Source organism: Falco peregrinus, chromosome 1 (assembly GCF_023634155.1).
Source record: "Falco peregrinus isolate bFalPer1 chromosome 1, bFalPer1.pri, whole genome shotgun sequence".
In the NCBI taxonomy this organism is placed as follows: Eukaryota; Metazoa; Chordata; class Aves; order Falconiformes; family Falconidae; genus Falco; species Falco peregrinus.
The window spans coordinates 79055010-79077944 of NC_073721.1; the positions used below are offsets into that span (position 1 = coordinate 79055010).

The 22935-nt window shown below is 43.4% G+C and overlaps 2 protein-coding genes across 5 annotated transcripts in view; both read right to left on the reverse strand.

The window, feature by feature from the left end:
• The window catches only part of LOC106113002 (cytochrome c oxidase assembly protein COX16 homolog, mitochondrial), a 49345-nt gene extending 42535 nt beyond the window's left edge, over nt 1–6810 (reverse strand). For both annotated transcript variants that reach the window (XM_055793810.1, XM_055793811.1), the window contains exon 1: nt 6707–6810. In XM_055793810.1, coding sequence (XP_055649785.1) covers nt 6707–6766 — 60 coding nt within the window. In that variant the 5' untranslated portion in view covers nt 6767–6810. The remainder of the gene's footprint in view (nt 1–6706) is intronic.
• A 4345-nt stretch (nt 6811–11155) lies between these two features.
• Nucleotides 11156–22935, reverse strand: part of LOC106113003 (deubiquitinase DESI2-like) — a 58068-nt gene continuing 46288 nt past the window's right edge. For all 3 annotated transcript variants that reach the window (XM_027777338.2, XM_027777336.2, XM_027777337.1), the window contains one exon: nt 11156–12075. In XM_027777338.2, the coding sequence (XP_027633139.1) occupies nt 11833–12075 (243 nt within the window). In that variant the 3' untranslated portion in view covers nt 11156–11832. The remainder of the gene's footprint in view (nt 12076–22935) is intronic.

Genomic DNA, 22935 nt, shown 5'->3' on the forward strand with positions numbered 1-22935 from the left:
TCAGCAGCTGCTGCTGTTTGAAAACCAAGTCTGCGGTGGTGGTCAAGCTGCCACCTTCTCTTTCTCCATAAGCTTCTAAAAGCCAAAATGTTGATTCTTTATTAAAATCATCATTCCCATTAGTTACAGGTTCAAATCTAGCCAAGGCGCTACAATGAGAAACTGTTCACCGCAACCTGGTGTTCTTGTGATGTGTTAGGCCCAGCTCAAAACAGCAATAAACTGAAACCTGCACTAAAGAACATAAAAAGAAATCACTACTTGTCAAGTAATACTTCCCTATGGACAACGCTGCACAGGGGATGAAGATGAAATGCACTATGAAGTAAATATTAACCTTAATATCTTTACCTTCACCACCCCTTGAAGAAGGTGGAGACTTAGACCAGAACTAAACACAGGAAATGAAAACTGGCAAAACTGTACTTACGTTCCATTTCTGAGGCTTAACACAATCCCGAGTGCCAGATTAATCCATTCTAACAGCATTCAACAATGCAATTACACTCTTCATGTTTTCAAATGAAACAGAGGGGGGGAATTCAGAGTACCTACAGAGTGACTATTTGTCTAACACTTATCTGGAAAGTAGTACTCAAAGAGCAAGAATCAGAAGTTTGAGGCATTGATTCAAAAGATGAACTCAGTAATTTTAGACCCTGACAGTCAACAGAAAGATGGAAGTCAGCTAATTCAGACTGCACAAACTGGAGTCCACAGAAGCCCATTCAGCTTGAACACACTGGCTTCCACTCCAGCACAAACGGCTCCAGGGGGCTGTTTTGTCTGGAATAGCTCCACACTCCACTGTAGATTCAAACACACACAGATGAACACAAGATGCAAAGCAGAAGTTGAAGACATATCTCATCATAAGCTTAGAGACCCAATATTTATAATATAAGTCATTGAAAAATAAAAGCAGCACTCTTGTGATTTTATTGATTGGGAGCGACCATTTTAAAATTCTAGAAAAAGTTTCATATTTATTGATCTTTTAAGGCTACAAATGTAATACTTGTAACTTTTACAGGCAATCACAATTTATCTACAAATACTAAAAGTCAGAATTCTCTTATCATGAGTAAATGTTAACTTCCATTCATCTCTCAAAAGCATATTAACATTTAAATCAAACGTTCTGCGTATGTTAAATTTTATTGTACAGTTACATAAGTAATAGATATTAATAAAAGTCCTGCCATTCAAATGAATTTTTTAAGGTGATAATTTGAATGATGTTAACAATAATACTGACATACCTAAAGCGAAAAATGCCAATTGTAGGAATTGTTTTTCAAACAATATCAGAAGATATATGTAACAACAGTTTCTATACATAGATGCTGATGGCAACAACAGCTCTCAGAAACGTGACTACCCCCAAGAAGAATTTTCTATATTTCTTAGTGTTCATACAATCTTTTACAGGCAGATCCTCCAGAACTAGCGGGAAAAAGCGCACCTTGTATTCAGCAGATCCCAGGACTCGGAATTCAGCAGCTTCTTATGAAATGAATTAGGAATGTTGTTTTTAAATAAGTCTTTGGAAACTTGTTATTTAAATACATTTAAATTATAAAAACACAGTTTTCCTACCCATTAACTCCATAAAACTTTCACTTTCAGTGACTTACAGCACAATAAAATACCATTTCACAGTATTTGCAAAATATTACTGAGCATCAGTCATGGCTTCCAGATGACTCTGACTTTACCACTGAACAAAACCAATCCACAGACATATACTTTCACATGCTGCGTTCTGGGAAAGGTGTTTTGTTTGTCACAAACGTTGACATTAAATTGGGCCTGAGATGATTACATTAAATTGTTTCATTAAAAAGGGCCTGAGATGCCACTGACCTTCTCTAATGGTGCCTGGAAGCACCACCCACATTGCTGCAGCATTGTTAGGGTCTCTTTCTAATCTGACCTTTTTTCTTGTCCTGTACACAGCATGCATTCTTGGCATGTCTTGACTAAGTGTTTATCAAAGTAAACTTGCACTGTTCAAGGCAGCAACATAGATGGCATTGTAGTACAGTCTGTGTGTATAAACACTGATGGAAATAGATTTTAGAAACTATTTATTCACAGAAAAATCTTTTAACTGTTCCAAGCTACTCCCATGTTCTCTTTTGGCAATACTAGACACAGCACATAACAAGATCCAGAAGGAGAAGCAAAGTACTTGTAAAAGTACAGTCATTAGAGGATGAGAAAAAAAAAAAATCCAGAAAAATGAAGTCAAAATCTACAGCTATAGGTACAGAGAATGCCGCTACAACACTCACAGATTTGAAACTTGCTGCACTACATATATAGTGCAATACTTATTTCAGGTGTACAATGAAAATCACCAAATGAGCCAAAGACTATATATTCTATCTGCTGCGATGCCACTTTAGATCCTCAGAATTTTTTTTCCCCTTGTAGCGTGTTGACAGCAGAACTGGAACTGCATCTATACATCCTTTTTGCAACTTAGAGAGTATGAAAGATCCTTGCCTAGAATGAGACAGAACCACAAACACACCTTTTGTAAAGTGGTGCGAGTGTATGAAGTGGGGTTTTTTAACGTGTTTTAGAGCTGTTACTGCTTTGCAATTTTGAAATTCAAATGTGTTTCCTCAGAGATCTAGAACCACCATTTATACTTATCTGAAAAAAAAAGTAACTTCCAGCAACCTTCAAACATTCTAACTGCACTAGAAAAGTAACCTTACATGTTTAGTGCCTCATAAGAAAAGCATGCCACTGGATCCACTAGCTGTAATACCAAAGAGCTGCCTTCTCTCAAGATCTTACAGAAGCATCACAGCAGCAATAGGACATTGAAAGGCACATCCCTTTTCATCAGGTGGAGGTGACTGCGGAATATAAAGCAGCAGAGACTGAAGCTCTTCTTCTATAACAGAACCAGGTATCCTGAAGACTTGTAAGTTAAGCTTCATGTGCTAAGAGTTTCTATAATAGGAAATGGAGATGTCAATATAGCTGACAAAGACAAGTTACCACAGAGGTGGCACAGCCCTCCATCACAACAGCAAATTTTACAGATACATCTGTAAGGTTACTAGAGTCCATCCCAACATCTACACAGATGTTACCATCTTTACCAGCCCTTTAGGACTACTCACCCTGTAGCACTCAAGCTGTTAAGATTTTCCATGCCATGTTACATCACACTCTCCTGAATGCTTACTGTTTTATGCCATGCAGAGATATCTCATCTGCGAAGTTTACAGAGTTAAAGGAAACATTCACACATCAAGGTTTCCTGCAGGTTTAATTCCTACCCCCTACAGTGTTGTTGGTGCTCACAAAGAAACACTCTTATCTTCTGAGAAAGTATGACTGAAAACTGTGATTTACACATCTTACTCTGAAAGCTGTTGTCAGTTTGAGGTTTAAAGATCAACCAAGAAAATTCCTTTTGCAGTGAAATATTCTAACAGCCCCTGACCCAAAAGAACAAAGAAAAAAGGATCAAGAGAATTTACACTAAAATGCAAGAAAAAAATTTTATATATATATGTGTGTGTGTACAATGAGACGCTCATCTGCCTTTGAATTATGATCTCTTTAACCTTGGAGCCTTTAGAAAAAGTGGCACAGGGATTTTTCACTCAAATACACAGTATAAGAAGGGAAGATATGAAAGCCGTTTGATTTTTTTAAAAAAAAAAAAGCAGATACGGTACTGATGAAAAGTCCAGCAGTACTGAAGAACACAGTACCTGTCTAGTGAAAAAAAATTATTTACAGGATGCAAGAATCTATACAGAAACCTTTGGTTCAGTGTTATCACAAATTCAGCAGAATTAAAGGGTTACAAAAGCATGCTCCTTGTGATTGTGTGCATGGATTCACTGTCTTTTTTGCTGTAATTGATCTTTTAGCACAATTCTGTTCAGCTTCAGAGATGCTTTCAGAGTTCAATAGACAGCTGGGGAACTGACAAGAATTGCATGAATTTTCCTTTTTCTTGCTCCATGGGAAGCCTTTGAGCAGCCCCACAGAAATGTTCTGAAGTACTCACAGGGGAGAATAACTTTAAGACAGGGAGACATGAAACCCTGAAAAGAAATATAATAGAATATTTCTCTATAGAATATTGTCTCTGGAGGAGAGAGCTCTGTGGTAACAGAAACGGAATGAAATTAGGCAGCACAAAGTCAAAGAAAACACAGTCTCAAAAATTTCTGCTACGAGCTATGACAAATCATGCAAAAACACTAGAAGGGCCACAAGAAAAAAAAAAACAAAAACGGGTCTACCTTGGCCTGGGAAACAGAAGTGATAGCTCCAGCACTGAAGCAGAACTGAGAAAATCTAGTCCACTGCTGCCAAATGGTTGTTCAACTTCTTAAAAACCTTAAGTGTATCTCACAAGGGCTCCTTCCTAACAAAGAGTAGTATTTTCCTAACATCTAATCTAAAGCTCATTTATTGTGATAGTTATTTCACAAGCTAGAAAAAGCAATCACCACTCTCAATATATGATGTACAGAACTTCTCAGACTTCTCTAAAATCAACTAAAACAATTCCTTCAAGCATTCCTTCAAGGTGGAATGTCTGCTCTATCTTTTATGTTGCCCTCCTCTAGACTTAACAGTTTGTCTTCATCAAGTCTACCATGAGACCATAAAGCTAGAAAATTACTCCAGCTGAGGACTTTGAATAGAGGAAGAGTCCTGTTCCATGTTTTACTGTACTTTTAAAAAGTTTCTGTGTCTTACAATGACATTTCTGGTTTTTCACAATATTACAGCCCACATTATTTCTGCAGGACCCACCCCACCTAAGACACCATTCTGCTTAGAAGGCACCTGATAACTACATTTTATATTTCTTCAATCCTTTGAGAACACAAATGATGAAGCGTATCTTTGCCATACTTTCCTCTTAAGTGAATTCTCACATGGAAGGTAATACAGAAAGCAAGTCAAGATCTTGTGTACCAGTTGCATCTCCTCGCCTACTATACCAGTTGACGTATCAAACATCAAATCTGATATATTTATTATTGAAAAGCAATGGTGACATTTTTCTCCACCAGGTCTGTATCACTAAGTATCTGTATATAATTTAATCGTGTTAGTATTTTCCAAAAAACTTTTTCGGAGTTAAAATTGAGCTGGTGAGTACTAAACTGCCTGGTTTCCCCTCATTTTGAAAGAGGAGTAGCAAACCTCAAATAATTACATAAACAACAGGACTGTGACCTAAAATTATAATCAGCCTTAAACATCTAAGAAAGGTGTTTTTAAACTAAAGAATTATATCAGAACACTCAAAACATTACATGAAAAATTAGAAAGCAAAATGAATTCAGTCTAAGCATGAAAGCAGTAACGTTCTGGACAGCCTTTTAGATATACATGCACACAGCAGGATAACTAAACAGCTGTAATGCTATGCTTGATCACCTTACAAAAGTTATGATATGAAGAAGTTGTCTGCAATATCAGTGAGTGGAGTTGTTGATACAAATTATTCATACAGTTGTGGAATTATGACACTGGTTTGTTGGTTTGTGTGTGAGGTTTTAAATATTTTTATTTCTTACAAGTATCTTCATCAATATTTTGAGAAAAGATACTCCAGCGCATTCAACTGCATGAATATTTCCACTTGAACTCCTTGCCCTAGAACCTCTGTAGTATCACATTAAAATAAATAGCCTTAAACTTTATTAACTCTAACTAAAGTGCCACTGTCCTTCTTTGGACCACTCCATTTCTCTGAGGCATGCTTCTGAACATTTGAAGAGGATGACACTAATTTTTCTAGTAGTAGTATAAAAACATTGGAATTATCCTTTGCCCTATTCTTTATCCACATTGGAATTTGCTTACTTTTTCTAAATTAATTGTATACAGAGGAAATGAGGCACAAATTGCATAAACGGAAACCAGTGTCCTGGCTACTGCTTTTGACTTCCTGAGTTTTTACCCGTTAAGTGCATCCAAGCTGTTGAATTTTTCCTCTACTGCACACAGGTACCCAGGCCAGGCCAGTGCAATCTGTTACACTGCCCACCTGACAGTTTTGGTTTATTCCTTTGACCTTATTGATCTTTTCCATCTTCAACTATTCTAAATAGCTAGGTGTCGCCTATTGCTTTCAGCACAACTGTAACTATAACCTATCACCCCATTTAACTCAAATTCTACCTTTTTTAGATGCACAAATTATCAGACCAACACTGCTGCCACACTTTAAAATCCACTGAAAAGCTGAAGAAAGTTTGAGAAACACACAAGGAGTGTTTTAAAGAGAAAAGACCAATACGCATTTTCCTCAGCAAACGGCCCCCCTTCGCCTCCCCGGTCAACACTCCGCTTCCCTGCGGGTCCGGGAAGCCGCGGGACACAGAGACACTAACTGACTTGACTGACTGACTGACTGACTGACCGACACACTCTGCTAGCATAAAGTCATCCACCGTTGTCCCTGGAGGGGACGGCACCAGGCCTCTCCGCGGCGTGCCGGCCCCGCAGCGCACGGCCCCCGCAGGCGCAGAGGCCCCGGGCCTTCCCCTCAGGGGACCCGGCCCCCGTCCCTCAGGCGGTGGCACCGCGGCATCCCGCAGCCTGCTCGCCCCCGCAGGGTGCCGCCGCGGCGGGGCCTGGCCCCGCACCGGCCCGCCCCCAGGCCGCGCCTCCCCGCCGGTGCCCGCCCCCCCGCGGCGCTCACCAACAGAGGGACCCCGAAGGTCATGGTGCGGCCCCTGCACAGCTTCCGCAGCCTCTCCATAGGCCCCGGGGGCGCCCTCCCGCCTCCGGCCCGGCCGCAGCGCCTCCGGCCCGGCCGCAGCGCTTCCGGCGGGACGCGGGTCCCATCGCCACAGCGGCCCCCTCCGCCGCGGCAACGCGCCCGGGGAAACTGGGTTCCGCTGTGGTGCGCGCGTCCGCCGCTGCCCGCCGGGCGTTGCGCTGAAGGGGTTGGCTGTGGCGACGCGGAGCACGGCACTCAGCCAGCCGGCGCCTGCGCTGCGGGGCCGGCCCTGGGGAGCTCTCAGCCCCGCGTCTGCAGAGGCAGCTGCTGCCTTGCTGAAATAACCCCGTGAGCTGGCGCGGCCGGGGCGCTCCGCCGTTACGGGCGTGTGTCAAAAGCCCTTTGAAGTAACGGGCGTTTCCTGAACACACAGAGCGGGGCGGCGGGCACCGGGCTGGCCGGCGGATGGCCTCGCCTGGGAGGGCGCGCTGGGGCCGCGCCGGCGGTGGCCGCGCTGCTGGGGGTTGCGTGGCTTCCGCTGTGTGCGGGGTGAAAGGGCCGGGGCTGCAGCCGTGCTGCCACCTGCACCTGCGTGCGGCCGGGCCTGAAGGCCGAGGGTGCCGGTAACAGCGTGTCTGTGCTGAGAGGGGAAAGGGGGCTTACAGTGGTCTGGCGCCGCGGCTGCCAAACCTGGGCTGGCCCGAGCCCCTTGGAGATTTCGGGCCCGGTGTTTTTCATCTGCCATCTATGGCACGTGGAAGGAGAGCTTCCCACCCATCATTCCAGCTTTTTTATGCAACGCACTACTTCTGTTAGGTGTTTGTACAGCACCTGGCACGGGGACATTCTCATTTTTGGATTAGGGCTGCTGCACGTTATGCTTTTGTTCTTGCTGTTGATTACATTAGAGATCAGAAGACATACTCTCCAGGCACAGGCTGCGATGTGTTCACATATCACTGCAGCCAAAGGCTCTGCCATGTTCTGGTAGCCAGTGGCAATAGCAGAGCGGAGCTGGGAGAATGAAAGCTCGTCTTTTAAATACCTCCTGAGTCATGGCACAGCCTTTCCACAACCCAAATCATTGCCTGATGGAGAGAGCACAGTGGTGACAAAGTGGAACAGGGCATCTGCTGCCTCCGCTCACAGAGCAATTTAAAACTATTTGAAAACAAAATATTGATGATTACTTCCTTTGGTCTTCTCCATTAATCACATCAAGGAATTGGTGGAGGTACTTAAGTTTTCTGAACGTGTCAATAAGCCACCATATACATACAAACTCAAATCAGAAGAAAATCAAACATGAATAAATAAGACGAAACTAACATTATTGCCATCCAGTGGCCACTAACTTGTTCTGAGAGCCTCTCCAGCCTAGAGGCAAATAAACAGGGCAGAATAGCAAAAAAAAAAAAATGTAGCAGGGAACATGATGCTTCTTGAGTAACTCAGTAACATGAAGGCAACATCGGTCTGAATTCCAGAAATGCAAACTCTCAGCTGGGAGCAATGAGAGAGAGATCAGGTCTGTGGCTATCCCTGCACTGTGCCGAGACTGGGATGAACTCATCACAGAGCACAGACTCTCACCCAGGGCCTTTGAAAGCACAACTGTCCCTTTTAAAACTTCATTAAGAGTTGGAGAGATAAGGGGCTCAAATCACAAGCTCGGGAAAAAGAAGCCAACTGACAAAAAAAAAAAAAATCAGTAAGAATAATCTCTTGAAATTATGAGAGTTGCTATTACAGATACAGACAGATGTGCTGAGAAGAGAGGTTATTACTTACCTCTTTCCTCTCACCCTAACTTCCCCTAGGAACATTTGTATTGTAACTAATATTCCAGCATTACGCTAACCTTATTTTCAGTCTTACTGACCCACCTGAGTACTATGAGGTCTCTGCTAGAGACGTGACCCACAGGTGCCCATGTGCAGTTGGTTCCCTCTCATTTCAGCTTTTAAAAGGGCACCAAAAGTCCTGGCAGCAAGAACAAGGGTTAAGAGTTTGTGCTTGTGTCATGGGGTGCTCTTGTTGAGATTCATAAGCTGCTCTTTTGTTTTCATTGATAACTATCGGTATCTAAAATTTTCCTGTGGTATTATGCTTTGAAACAGCAAGAGAAAGGAAATGTGTAACCAAATACATACATGATGTAATTGCATAACAACAACAATAATTTTGTAATAATTGGAAGGATAAGAAAAGTGCCTAAAACAAACATGCTTTGCCAGAGATTAACAGTAAATTAGGCTTTTAAAATGTCTTCATGTTTAATATTTGAAAATGCTGTTAAATTACAGAGGTAAAGCTATCAACAATATATATTTTATTTCCACAGTGTCCCTTTGTTCTTCTCGTTGGTTGGTCACCTTAACAGAGGGGGGTGGGGAGAAAAGATTTTGAAGATTTAAATAAATTCCAGTTTTGATTTACAACAGAGGTTTGATGCCTCCTTGATGTGACCACTACTGTCATAAACAGATGGACAAACATAAAAGTAGATAAACAAACATCTGGGTTTTGTGACATTGACATCTTGCCCCAAGTGTTGTTCCCAATACTTCAAGCACATGTGCATGTCCCTAAGGAGGCCGAATGTAGCTTTCTTGTCCAGGTTACCATACAGCCAGTTTAGCATTTTTTACTTTGTCAAATACTGAGAGAGGGTTTTCCACGTGAAACGTGCCTCTGGAGCCCTAGTTCTCTTCTAGATGTATACATGGTGTATCTGGAGCTCAGGTGCAGAACAGAAACACAAGGGTGATGGCTGGCTGGCTTTTGTCACATTAGGAACTAGGTGTTTCCAACTGCAGTTTCCCCGGCCTTGACAAAAGCTCTGGGAAAGCCTCTTCTCACTTTCCTCCAGAGAAGGACCTAAAAAGAGATTTTAAATTCTGTGCACATAATGTGCTGCTGGCTATTGGCAGGCACCCTGGGCACTTCAGACAAATGAAGTTTTGCACTGCTGGTTTGGGCTGCAATGACCATGACTGCAGGGGAATAGAGTGCAACAGTACATTGTGTAACATGGTTTGTGGGCAATGGGATGGAGAATAGGATGGAAATCTTATTAAACATCCCTGAACAAGCCAGGGTAATCAAGATCGGTGCTGGACAGGATACCAGGAGAGCTGCAGAATTGCTCACAATGCAGTATTGACTCTAAGTAGCCAAGGTTGATAAGGAACATCAGTTCAGTACAGAACCTGCAGCAATTTGTTCAGAGGATGAAAATGAGAGGCATGTTATAAAGGTTTTGTTGCCCAAACATGCATCACTTCAGGAGGCGGTGGAGTGAGGCTATTCTGTGAGTTATATTTCCATCCAGTAGATCTCTCCAAAGCCTCCTGCTCCACTAGGAGCATGCACATGTAACAAATCATTAAGTGCTGTCTGCGCAGACATGATGTACATCATAGTCAAGACCTTCAGCCCTGAAAGCACACACTTCTGTATACCTGAGCTAAAGAAACAGCTGGTTGGACTTAGCATGCTATTGCGACCAATAAAAGGAAACAACCACCCATCTTAAGGGCTTGTAGTTCTTTCTGGTTGGAGGGTGGAAGTCCTGACTTGGTAGTAGCTGTTGAGAACAGCATTTCTAAAATTGCAAACCCCTCTCAACACTGTGTCTGTTCCTTTTTCATCCTCCCTTGTGTAGCCAAGAGGAGTTGCAAGAGAGATAGGGGGCCTGGATTTTCCCTTTGATTCTCTCCTACATCTTCTGACTAGAACTCCTAGTGAGGTAATAGAGTGGAAGAGTTGGTTTACTTTTCCTTTCCTCCTCCTCTGTTTTCTCATTAGCTGTCAGCATGAGCATAAATACATGCAAGGACCACATTTTTGTCAAGAGCCAGCTTGGAGAGGCCAGCGAGCCAGTTGTGCCCATTTTTTGTGCCACTGAAACAGTGCACACAATGGAAGGCACCATGGTGGCCCATGCATTGGAAGGGTCATCCATGCTTTCCAGATGTGGCCCTAAGTTTCCCCCTCCACCTCCAAAAAGGGAGGAGAAGGAAACAGGTTGACATTCTTTGGATTCACCACTGATTTTTCACCTTCTCGGCTCGAAAATAGGCTGGGGAAGAATGGCTCTGGAGCCACATTTTAGGTCTGTGAGTGCAGGAGGAAAATCTGAAGGAAATCCCGACCTTCCCAACAGATTCTCTCTCCTACTTCTTGTGCTCAGGAGGGCCATTCCCCCAAAGACAGCCAGCAAATGTCAGCTCGGAGAGAGATTCCCCAGGGAATCTGGGGGAAAAAAGCAAACCAGGAACATTGCCTAGAAGTAGGGGAACTGAGAGGGGTCTGTGCCAAAAAGCACCAATATGGTCAACAGTCATCTCTGCACCTACTTAGTAGCTGCCTCTAAGCACTAGCCCCATCCTCTTTTTGACCCCAAAGAAAAGCCACGGTAGCACATTCATTTTCTATGTTCTTTGTTACTGTTTTCAAGAGCAGGACAGTAATTCGAGCTCTTAAATTTGAGTACTGAAAACTAGTGGTTGTAGAACAGCAGCACCTTTCATTCATCCTTCACTTGAGTTCAAAATGTGATAGTTACAAAAGGGATGGGGCTGAGTAGAGCTTGTTGCTGGTCTAAGAGATGAGAAGGTTGAGTTCTGGCTCTGCTTCCTTCACTGGGTGTGGACAGGAGATTTGTCATAGGGGAGTGACAAACCCAGTCAAAATAGAGAGGAGGCTGCTGGGCTCACATGGGTGGGGGAAGAGATAAAAAGATAAAACAGTTCCAGAGAAGGAACATCACAGTATGGTGCCCCCCTGCCTGTACACATGCTCTCAAGCCTGAGAGAGTCAGCATTTCTCCATGGGTCAAGGAGCATGGGGGCCCTGGGAGGAGAGTCCAGTTCAGTCACTATACTCCTCAGTTCAGCATTGGGGTTCACAGTCATTTTGCCAAGCAACTGTAGTGGCAGCCCTCAGAAAAGGGACTGAAGCTTCACCTCCTTAGTAGAAAGGGTCTTCCCTCCCCTGTGCTGTCCATTGAGGAAGAGAGAAACCAAGGTGTGTGAAAGGGTGAGAGAAAGAAATAGTACAAGAGAGAGGGGTATGTTATTTGAGGGCATACTGGGCACAGTTTAGACCCGAGTATGTCTACAGGTTCGTGATGTGCCTGAGGCTGAAGGGGCTGTGGAGGTGGAGGGGGACTCCTCATCTGTTGTGTCCCCCTGCTCCTCCTTGTGGAGGCCGAGGCTGATGTGGCTCTGCAGGGCTGCTGGGGTCAGCCACTCCTTGGGGAGGCAGCTCTGGAGGAAGGGGATGCATGAGCTGAAGTAGGCCAGGCGGTTCACCCAGCGTGGGATCTCTTTCCCACATAGTATCTGTGGAGCAAACCAAAAAGGAGCATGGTTAATAGTACAAAAAAACCACAGGCATAGCGGCAATGTCATCCCCATCCGCATCATCACCTCAGCAGAGTGAGTTCCCTGTTGCTCAGAAGAGAGCTGTTTGAAATGTAGCAAGCATCTTCTGCAGTCAGAAATAGCTATAAATGCAAATGACTACACAACTGCTTGACATGCACAGAAAGCCCTGCCAGCCATAGCCCTTGTGAGCATCATAACAGAGACCAAGGCATCATGGTCCTCAACAGCTCTGGCCACTGTTCTCCAGGCAGTCCATGAGTAAAAGGACAGGCCTGCTGGTGCTTCTAACCAAGACAATGACACTCATTTTCCAAGTAACTCAAAAATTTTGGAAAAATATTTAGGCTGTTGCTGTCTGGACCTTGAGGAGCCCAGAAACTGAGCCTGCCTAGGTGGATGGAGATGCCTGAGAAGCTATTCTTGCTGCTTACTTTTCTTCCTCGGCTGGATCAGTCAAGCTATAGTATCTGGGGGTCCTTTTCCTATCCTAGCACATCACCCTGTAATTTATCCTCATATGGTATTTCCTAAATGTGGGAAAGAAAGCAACAAACAGAAAAATACTAGCTTCTCACTAGGCCTGTGTTTTATCATAGATGCTCCTGGCACTGATTTGAGTTACACTCTGGCTAGCACAGATGCTGTTTTCCAAGGTCATACCACATTCAGCATAATGAAACAACTTGCTGCATACAGCTGACCTTCTCTTCTGTAGCATTTGACCACACATACATACAGGTGCCAGATTTTAGTAGCTGTGTCTGGCTTTGACCACGTAAGGGAAATTTCCCTTTATGTTTTACCATTCCCCTTACCAGACACAGAAGAGGCAGGTGGAACTGATCGGGTGGGGTGCCTCAAGAGCCTGCCTTTTGTAAATATACTGCCTCTGCGGCCCTGCACCAGGATACTAGAGCCTGAAGCCTGTGGCAGGTACAGTAGTCATAACAGCCGAATTCTCCTTGCCTCCCAGAGATGTCTCCCATGGAGCAAGACAGGCGGGGGGGAAACTGCACCCCACAGTCACACGATTCGTGTGGATCAGTGGTTCCAGGGTTGTCCGTGCTGTACCTTCTGCCAATGCTAAATCCCTCTGCTCTCCTCCAACACTCTTCCCAGCTAAAACTACACTTAATTTAATACTACTTACTCCAAAAATTAAGAGGGTGTTTGTAATCCACTAAGGACGTTATTTGGCGAGATGTATGTCATCGACAAGTGAAATGCAGTGCTTAGAGGTTTCAAGAGATTTTCAGGGAGCACGAATGGAGCAGTTGCTAGAGGATGGGCTGTGCTGCATTCTAGTTGTTATGGCTGATGAACAAGCAGGTCCTCCATGTGTACAGCCCAGGCAGGACGATCTAAGCCCCCCTCCAACAGTCACCTTGAGGATAAGGGGACTGACTTGCTCCAACAGCATGGAGTTTCCAGTGAGGTGTGGAGAAGGTGGCAAACCTGTGACTGTACTAATTTGACCATGGAACTCACTTTATTTTGATATGCATTGTTTAAAAATCAACGTGTGAAACTGAAGACATTATCATTGGGTATCAGAATGAACACAGCCATTTAGCTGTTAAAATTATTTGCAATAATTTTATAATAAATAATATATATATAATAAATAAATAAAATAATTTGCAAAAAAAATATAGACTGTTCTTTACCTAATACACCCCCCAAGAACTTTTATTTCAGTTCTTACTGATGCTGCATTCTACCTAACTTCAGATACGGCTATATGAATCTGTATTTTTGAAAATTTTAATCTGGGGACAGTTACTTTATTAGCAATTATTCATCTCCACCCAGATCCCTAGTTTCCATTGCTACAGCTATCGCCTGATCCTGTGAGCAGATGACCTCTCCACCTATGTTTAAGACTCATTCACAGAAAATTTGCTGATCTATTTGATTTTCGCACCAGACATATCTGACCATTTTCACAAGAATACTGCTGAATTTTTAAAATTGTATTCAATATGTCCTACTCAAACACTGAACCTGAGCCAAAGCCCAAAACTTCAGCACAATTGCTTCTAGATTTTTTAGCACTTGTCTTTTTTTCTCTCTGGGAACTTAGGCAACGTATTGCCAGTGTAGAAGGTAACTCAGTTTAGGGTCCTTGCTATGTATGCATGCATGTCAGTTTAGTTCTTAAGCAGTCGTAAGTATTAATAAGGACTTCCCCAAGATATTAATAGGAAAACAAAAAAAATAGGAAAAAAAAAAAGGGTGTGATTCTTTGGGAAAATCAGCTGAAACAACAGAGAAGCACAAGGTAAAACTGGCTGAGATGGAAATACTGGTTTTTTTTCTTTTCTAAGCAGGTCCCCTAGCAACTGAAATAGCAGTTCCCAATGTGGAAGCAGTGCTGAGATATTTGCCTTTTGTTTATGGAAGCTTCTCACCCAGAATGAATCAGTAAGTCAAGGAAGAACCAGAAAAAGAACAGAGATATGTGGGCATCAGGCCATCAATCATCAAAGGGCAGTTTTTGGAGCTTAAGGAAAATGTTGAAGTCAAAGTGGTTTTCCTTTCCTCAGTTACACTTGTCCTCACCTCTTGTCAGTGAAGCCTTGTTACTATTCCACACCAAAACACAACTTTCAACAGGAGCAAAAAGGCAACAGCAGGGAATGCCACTAACACTACAGCCTTCTCTGTGTTTTTCACTCCTTTCCATAAAACATATTGTGCTGGAGCATCCAGTAGTGCTTAACTAATGGTGAAACATCAAATAAACCTGACTGCAATGGGATTAAGACACCCGAGTTTAAATAAAACAGCACAAGCAAGATAAAGTGGGTGTTTTCCAATTGTGTATGAAGCCACAGAAAAATCCACCTACTGCAGCTCTTCAGGGCAATTCTCAACTGAAAACCACACACTGGAAAAATAAACTCACAGAAGCCTATTACCATCCGTTGTTTCCACCAGCAGAATTATTTTTTAGATGTTTTTAGAGTTTAGGATTTTACAGAGGTTTTTTTTCTTCCTTGCCAAGCGAGTGGGGTTTTCCCTTTTGAAGGGGGTAAACATCTCTGTGATGGGTCACGTACCTGTCCGGTCAGAGTTGGTAAATAAATAATAAACTGTTACGGGTCAGAAATTGCTAGTTCTCACCATCATACAAAATTTTCCTGCTACCATCCCTTCAGGAAAGGTAACATACCTGTAGTGGAGCCTGAGCTTGGCACTGGACAAGAAAGCAGCTGAGCCTTTTTATATGTAGCTGACCGGAGAAGGAACTTCAAACAGTCACAGGAGGGCTAAGCCTATGTGAGATACAAGCCTGAGATGTAAGCTCAGGGGCCAGTTATAGCTTGTCTGAGGTAGGAAAGTGTGATGGGAAACCCTGTGGAGTACATGACAGGCTGGACTACTGGCAGCAATGCCTGGAACACCTCAGCCCCTGTGGGACCTCCCTAAGTTTTGCAAAGCTCCTGTGAACAGTGTCTGGCTATCATTGCCGAGCGTGGTGCTTCCTTGTCTTCTTCTCACTGTCAGGTCCTTGAAGGTGCGAGTTATTCTCAGCCCGCAGAGGCAGCCAATCCCAGTCCCAGGCGGAAATCCAGTGCTTGGGATAGCACGCAGCTTCTGACTGCCCACCGAGGGACCAGTCCCCCATTTCAGGCAGCCTTCAGTGAAGGCTGCGTGTACTTGCAGCTTCCACTGAGTGGCACCTGGTGATAGAAAGCCAAGTCTCCCACAGCTGCCGCTTCTTCTGGGGGCTCTATGTAAGAACTGCAGATGACCCAGATGGCATCTGCAGAGTCAAGTGGAAACAGCGGTTCAGACATCCGTGGCTGAAGCCAAATGGGTGGGAGAAATTGGACCTGACAGTTTGGGTGCTATTTCTGGGCAACTGTCAAATCCACACCAGGATTTCAACTCATCAAGAAACAACTAATTTGGGATACAAAAGGATCCTTAGAGCACCTTAAGCTGTGTCATTTTGTACTAAACAGTCACTGATTAAAATGTATAGACTGCCCTGGGAGTAAGGACTGCACCCCATTACTCTTCCCTGCCCTAAGAACTAGGTGCCACAGCTCAGCAAGGCCTTAACACTTCCCTCTAAAGCTTTACTGTGGGCAGGGGAACAGCCTAGCAGATGGGAAGCACCCGTTTAGATGCCAGCCAGCAATGGAAGAAGCTAAGTCTCCTGCCTTCTAGAGGACAATGCCATCAATGTGCTGCATTTTCTGAGGGCTTTGGGTCTATGGGCGTATGCTAGACATTATTTGAGATAGTCTAACAGGCTGAACCCCTTTCAAAACAAAGTGAAGGGCTGATTAGTTGTAGATCCTAAGAGAAAGCTCTCAAATGCAATAGGTTCTGCTGGGTGATGCAATTGGAGCAATTCAGGCCACGTACAGAAGTGTAACTCCAGGCCCTTGGGAATATTTTTGAAGTGAGCCCTCCCAAAGGCACCGTGTAGTGCTCTGATCCATGAAAATCAAGATAAGCAGAGGCAACATTACAGTCCTCAAACAATACAGGCTAATTACTTCAATTCTTGTCTTCAAACTGCGGCTTGGGGAGTTCAGCACTGAACATCTGCTGAACCACCCACTGCCACTTCCATTTAGCAGCCTTGCTAAAAATGAAGTGGCGTCCACATGGGGCACGTATCCATCTGAGCTACTGTACAGTATTCCCCTTGGTGTGTCTTAGAGAATGCAAAGGGCTTTTATTGGCACCTGAAGAGTCTAACACACCCCAGAGCACTTTAAGAGCAAAGGCTTTAGAGCCCAAGGGGAATCTTTACAGTGCTTGCACAAGCTGGCTCCTACAAGGCCTAGACAATATAGCACAGATGATGCTTATCAGTATTTCAGAATAAGGCCATTAGATACAAACCAGCACACCTGCCCAGGCAAACCTTGCAGGCTGTGCTAGGGCAGCCAAAAACCATACAGAAAAAGGAAGCATGGCCATGTGATGAACCTAGTACTTAAACACATCTGGAATAAACCACTAACTCAACGCGCAGGGACATCTTTTTTGCCACCTTGCAAAAACTAAACTGGTAGTATAACTGTCCAGTCCTGGCAGAACGAAGGGAGTTTGAGTGCATCAATGAGGAATATACCTCTAGCTCTGCACTCCTAATCAGCTGCTCTACATGGTGTATATCCTGAAAACAACATTCCTCAAAGACAATGGACATACAGCCTTTGCAACATACCTGAAAGCACAGTCTCACTTTGGCAGAGTTGGCATGCTAGGATCAATTGCTTGAAACACATTTATTGTATAGTTACTGTGTAAAAATGACAATTTCTACTCTAGGGAATGTAACTAGCCTGTGGGGATCAACAGAATAGATGAGGTGGCACTGGGCTGTGAAGCTGCATGAAGCCCACATTCAGCAGAAGCTGGCATGGCCTGCGTCTTGCAGAGGAAAGCGTACAGCTAAGAAACTGTAGATGAGTATGAATGAGCTCAGCAATGACGCTGTGTTCTGGGAGGTAGCAACCTGAATCAAAGGGAGGAAGGGAAAAGCCTTTTAAATGAATTTAAGCCACTGTCTAAAATGCCCCCCATTCTCCTATGCTATCTCTTTTTGATCCACATCAGGCAGGACGTTGACGCTCCTATGCCCTCTCCAGGAGTGCAGGTGTTTCTCCCATGTAAAGCAGAAGCATCTGCACCATCTGCCTGAGACTAGGCAGGAGTGAGGAAAAAGGAAAGCACTGAAAGGAGGGACTAATACCCACAGTCTTGCGCCCCTTATGATGCTAGTTAGGACATGTCAGTCACCTCTGTGGTGCTGTGGTGGAAGGACAGAGTTGACTCTATGCACGTCTGCATGCAGAGAGATGCCAAAAGCAGAGACAATGGAGTAGATAGCTCTGGGTCAAACAAGACAGCTGGCTTACAGCACCTCAGCACTGTTTCAGCCTCACTGGCCAGGCTACCAGTGGAGAGGCACGGTGGCTGCAAATGTGACATCTTGATGAACCGCGTTCAGGGCTGAATTCTGAGCAGCATCGCTGATTAGTTATGTACCAACACTGGAGCATAGCAGTATCCTCTTTGAGCATGAAGGTCCTTGTAACCAGCGCTTATAAGTACAGCCAGCAGCTGCAGGGTGACGATGTAGGCAGCAAGTGGCGTCATAACAAATGACCATTTCGGGAATGCAGAGTATAATTAAGTCTGGGCTTGCTGGTGGCATTTAAAACAATGAATCTCCCACCAAATGAATGAACAACTGTAATTCATTCATATTACCATGATGATGTGAAGAACTGCCTTCTCCTCGCAGGTGCCATTTCAAGACCAGTGGCTGAGAACAGCTGTTGCCTAACACAGTCATTCTTTCAAGTGTTATGGACAGGCTGAACATGACCAGGCCAACCCATATACATAGAGGGGTGGACATCAAGAGCATCTATTTTTTACTGAATAGCTAACCAAGAAAATCCTCCGTTTCAGTCTCAAGCCTAGTGAGCAGCAGGTTATTGTGGATAGAGATAAAATGAGAAGAGAGAATACAAGAATTCATAGGAACAGGGAAAGCCCTTCTGTCTGGCAGTGTTGGCAGGACTCCTAAGCAAAAGGTTCTGGTCTTAAAATCCTATCAACACACTTATTTCATTTACACTCCTGACACTTCTCATTTATCAACAGGCAGTGGTGAAAAGGACAGGGATTTTCTTTGCCGTGTTCATTTGTGAAAAGGAGGCATCTGTTCTCAGGCATTTGCACACACAAAGACTCAAGGGCTCCATGACGGTGTGACTAGAGATGAAGTCCCCAGATAATATGAACTAACTTAACTCCAAGGTATTATGCTTATTTATAACAGATAAGGAAAACGGGTTTGGTAAGACAGATGCAAAAAGCATATAAAATAAAATAGATGGTTCAAAACACCCACACTTACACCAGCCCCAGACATCTTAAGATATTTTTTTTTTCGAATTTACTCTTGATAATATCATCACATTTAATCTTTTACTTGGCATCTCATACTATTCCTCCGCAAAATAGATAGATAAGGAAAAGAAGATGGACTGAGACCTGAAAGGTGCATGTAAGAGTTACCCACTAATCCTTTTTGTTGGACTACAGGACTCATGCAGGATAGCAAGGCTAGAAGGGTTAACAACAGAAAAAAAAGTTTATACTTTTAAAGCAGCCTTCATTCTATTGACTTCGCAAATACTTTATAAATTTAAACAACTACACAATCTACACCTAGAAATCTCATTTTACCACTGCAGAGAAGCCACATCTGCAATGCAATATTTATTAACTGCATGCAGTCAAAATTGTGCATACATTTGGGCAGAAACAAAAGAAAAAAAAGCATTCATCTGAAACCATAAGGATAAATTTATGGGTGCAGGACATCTTTACTAATAAACTTCTTCTAAACATACATGGTTGGTTAGAAATGAGAAAACAAACACAGCCTGTTCTCCATAGAGCTAAACGTTCAAAGGCTGCTGCAGTGAAGCAAGTCTTTCCACAGTCTTCAGTGAGGACTAGCTCAGGTGCCAGAAAATAAAGCTTTCCTAATGTTCTTTCATGTCCCGTGGTTGTTGGGGATTTTTTGTTTGTTTGTTTGTTCGTTTCCTTCTCTCTTTTCTGTCTGTTGGGAGCATTGTGTCCCCTGCCATTATCAGAATCACAGGTAGGCTTTTACACAACGAAACGGCGATCTCGTCCTCTACAACAGAGGCAACTGAAAAGCAACCGTTGACTAAGGCAAACCTGAGTTTTACTTGTCTACTTAGGATCTGCTGAAGACTGGTTTATAAAAGCTTCTGCCGCTTCTGACTGCAACTCAAATGCCACCTGAAGCTCCCTTCTCTGGTGTTTAATCCTTTCTCTCCGATAGCTTTCAGGCTAAGGAAAGCTTCCTATTTTTTAATAACGTCATAGTGAGAACTCATATGTGGCTGGGGATGGACCTGAAAAGCTTCAAGCTTGAATTATTCACTGGTGCTTAAAAAACTGCTCTCATTTGGTCCATGATTCAGCAAATCTGCCTTTTTCAAAGAATTTGCTAAAAGTCAAGCTCCTCTAAGAAAAGCAGGGTTCTGATGCAAGTTTCTTATATGCTGTCAGCTTTGCCTTGGCTGAAAAAGGACAGCTGAACAGACAGAGATAAAAGAATATGCACTATTATCTCCTGTCACTTCAGCACAGCTCCATACCCTGTACCATTAAAGTAAGATGCCTCTGTTCTACCAAAGCTCCAGCCACATTGGCAAAGGACAACCAAGACAGCCATGCCATCAGGGAAGTATACATCAGACAAAGCTCCAAAGCCAGTCACAGAAATATCTTACACCGTACTTCAGTCAGGAGAGGTGGGTATTTCCTGCTAGTCACACTGTTATGCAATGACAAAGCCTCCCCCTGCTACTATCAGTGGGACGGATCTTTAGCAATATTACGAAGGAAAGGGACGAGAAGCCCTAGCATCCCACCTAGATGTAATCCACAGGCAAGCAAGCCTAACTGCACCAAGATCATCCCCTGCCTCCCAGGGAGATTCAGGCTATGTGGCTTCACCAAGCATTTCCATTCCATCTAGCATGCAGGTTTAGTAATATCACGGTGGTGTCAGCATCAATGCCTACTGCAGTCCTCTGAAACCATCAGGTTGCAGGATTCACTGTGCAGACTCCATCTGTTAATCTTCAAGGTATTTCCTATTGGAGACCATCCTTTTAGGCTGACTTGAGAGAGTCTTCCTGACTTCAGGAGACTGGGAGCTATTTACCTCCCAGGTTGAGCACTGCAGCTCTGCAGCTGTAAGACTGACTACACAGCATTCAGTTGTGACAGAGTCCATTACCTCTGCTTTGTAGGAGCCAGCCTCATCTAGGATGCTAAAGAATTTTGCAAGGCTGACCTAAGCCACCTCAGATGCTTAGGAGACTCTCTTCTCCTCCCATGTCAACAAACAATAGGCCAAGCTCACCTCATTAACCTCAGGTGTATTTTCCAAGGCCCCTTCAGCCCAAGAACAAGACCCCCAGCTCCCCAAAATAATTTTCTCTCTCTGGAAACTTCTGCAAATTTTAAAACTTCAAAATGAGCTTTTGAAACCACAAGCACACAAATTCTCTCTTCAGCTGAATTGTGTTATTTCCCTGTTTATGTAAATATTTAAAGTAGGACTGTTTCCACAGGAGAGGATGAGGGAGTCCCTGCCTAAGAATGTCTTGTGGCTGATCTTCAGGAGAATTTTTGCTAAATATAGCAGAAAAGGTAAATAAATCTTTAGTCCAGCTTGCTCTCCCACACTTCAGCAAGCTTCTCTTTATCCAGGATGTTCTCAGTTACTTGCAGATGAGTATGTCTCACCAGCCAGAGGTTCTGTTTGAACCCACAAAATATCCTAGCAGAAGTTTTAATAAAACTATCAGATCCCTCTAAAAGGCTCTGCTTTTGATGACATGTTTTACTCCGAAAATCCTAGGTCAACTAGGAAAATCCTAGTTCAACTCCAATAATTAGTTCAAATTTTAGCCATTTACTCAGATGGCATCCCTGAGCACTGTCCCCTGGATCCAATCCTTTGCAACAAGAAATGCTGAGCAATAAGGAAACAGATTCCTTAATATTTAAAGGAATATAAAGAGGCAAAAAGGATCAATGGGTACAAAAAGAAGCTGGATAAAGGGATACCAGTCTGTTTCCCTGAAGCTTTTTTAATTCCTTAGATCCAAATGACCCTGGAAGAGCTTTCTGAAGAATGATCACGTGTGGATGTGAACCATGCACACTGAATTCACGGTTGATTCTAGTCTTTTTTAATAGATTTCTCTGGGTATAAGGGAAAGACGTGATAATTTGGGCAAACAGGGATGTTTAACTGTGCTTCATCATCCCTCAGTCATGTGGCTAAATTCTGCTTTCCTTGACTCCGGGGGAATTCGTAACAGACCATTCAGGTGTTTCTAAGCCAGATTTGTCCCAGGAACTACTGCTGATTCTCGGACCATACTCTTAAAGATACAAATAGGTCCTGCTAACACACACTCAGCCTTCTCCTGCATCCTTCTTTTTAACAAAAAAAAAAAAAAACCAAAACAAAAAAAACAACCAACAAAAAAAACACCCTAGGGTAGTTTTACAGCAAGACAGATAAATAACTCCAGGCTGAGAAACTGCTATGAAATATAGAGGGGTTTGATCTTTTCTGGCATTAAATTACACATACAAATCAGAAAGAAATCATTTCCCTTTCAAGAGGAGGGAGGAAATACATGATAAAAAAATAAAATCTTCTGTCACAGCTGTCCTCAGGTAAAGTTCCAACATCAACAATTTTTAAGGTTAATCAGATCAATGCTTCTCAATTAATTTCCTAATTATGATGAGCATCAACTTCATATCTTAACAAAAGGGCCCGTAAGACCCACTAACTTTACTGCGATTCCACCACTGGTAAGGCTACTGGGGAATAAAAGATCTTCCCTGGTGCTCAGAAGCCACACCTCTTTGATAATTATGTGTCATATGCCCTATAGCAAGGTGCTGAAGAGTTTCCTTAAATAGGGATCATTCCAGTTGCTTGGCAGTAATCACATTAACGAAAGGAGAAGGAATGATTTCCTTGAGTCATTCCACTTATCTTCCACTTCTGGTGCTGATTCAAAGGTGTTTTTCTCTCTTCCCATGCTGGTTTGCCCTTTCCTGAGACATACTGTAGCAACTGTCATCACTCTGGTAAGAACAGAGCTCCATAGCTTATCTTAGACAGGAAACTTCAGAAGCATGGAAAATTGCTGGTGGGAAGTGGAGTGAGTCATCTTCTGTTTGTGAATGGGCTAAGCAGAA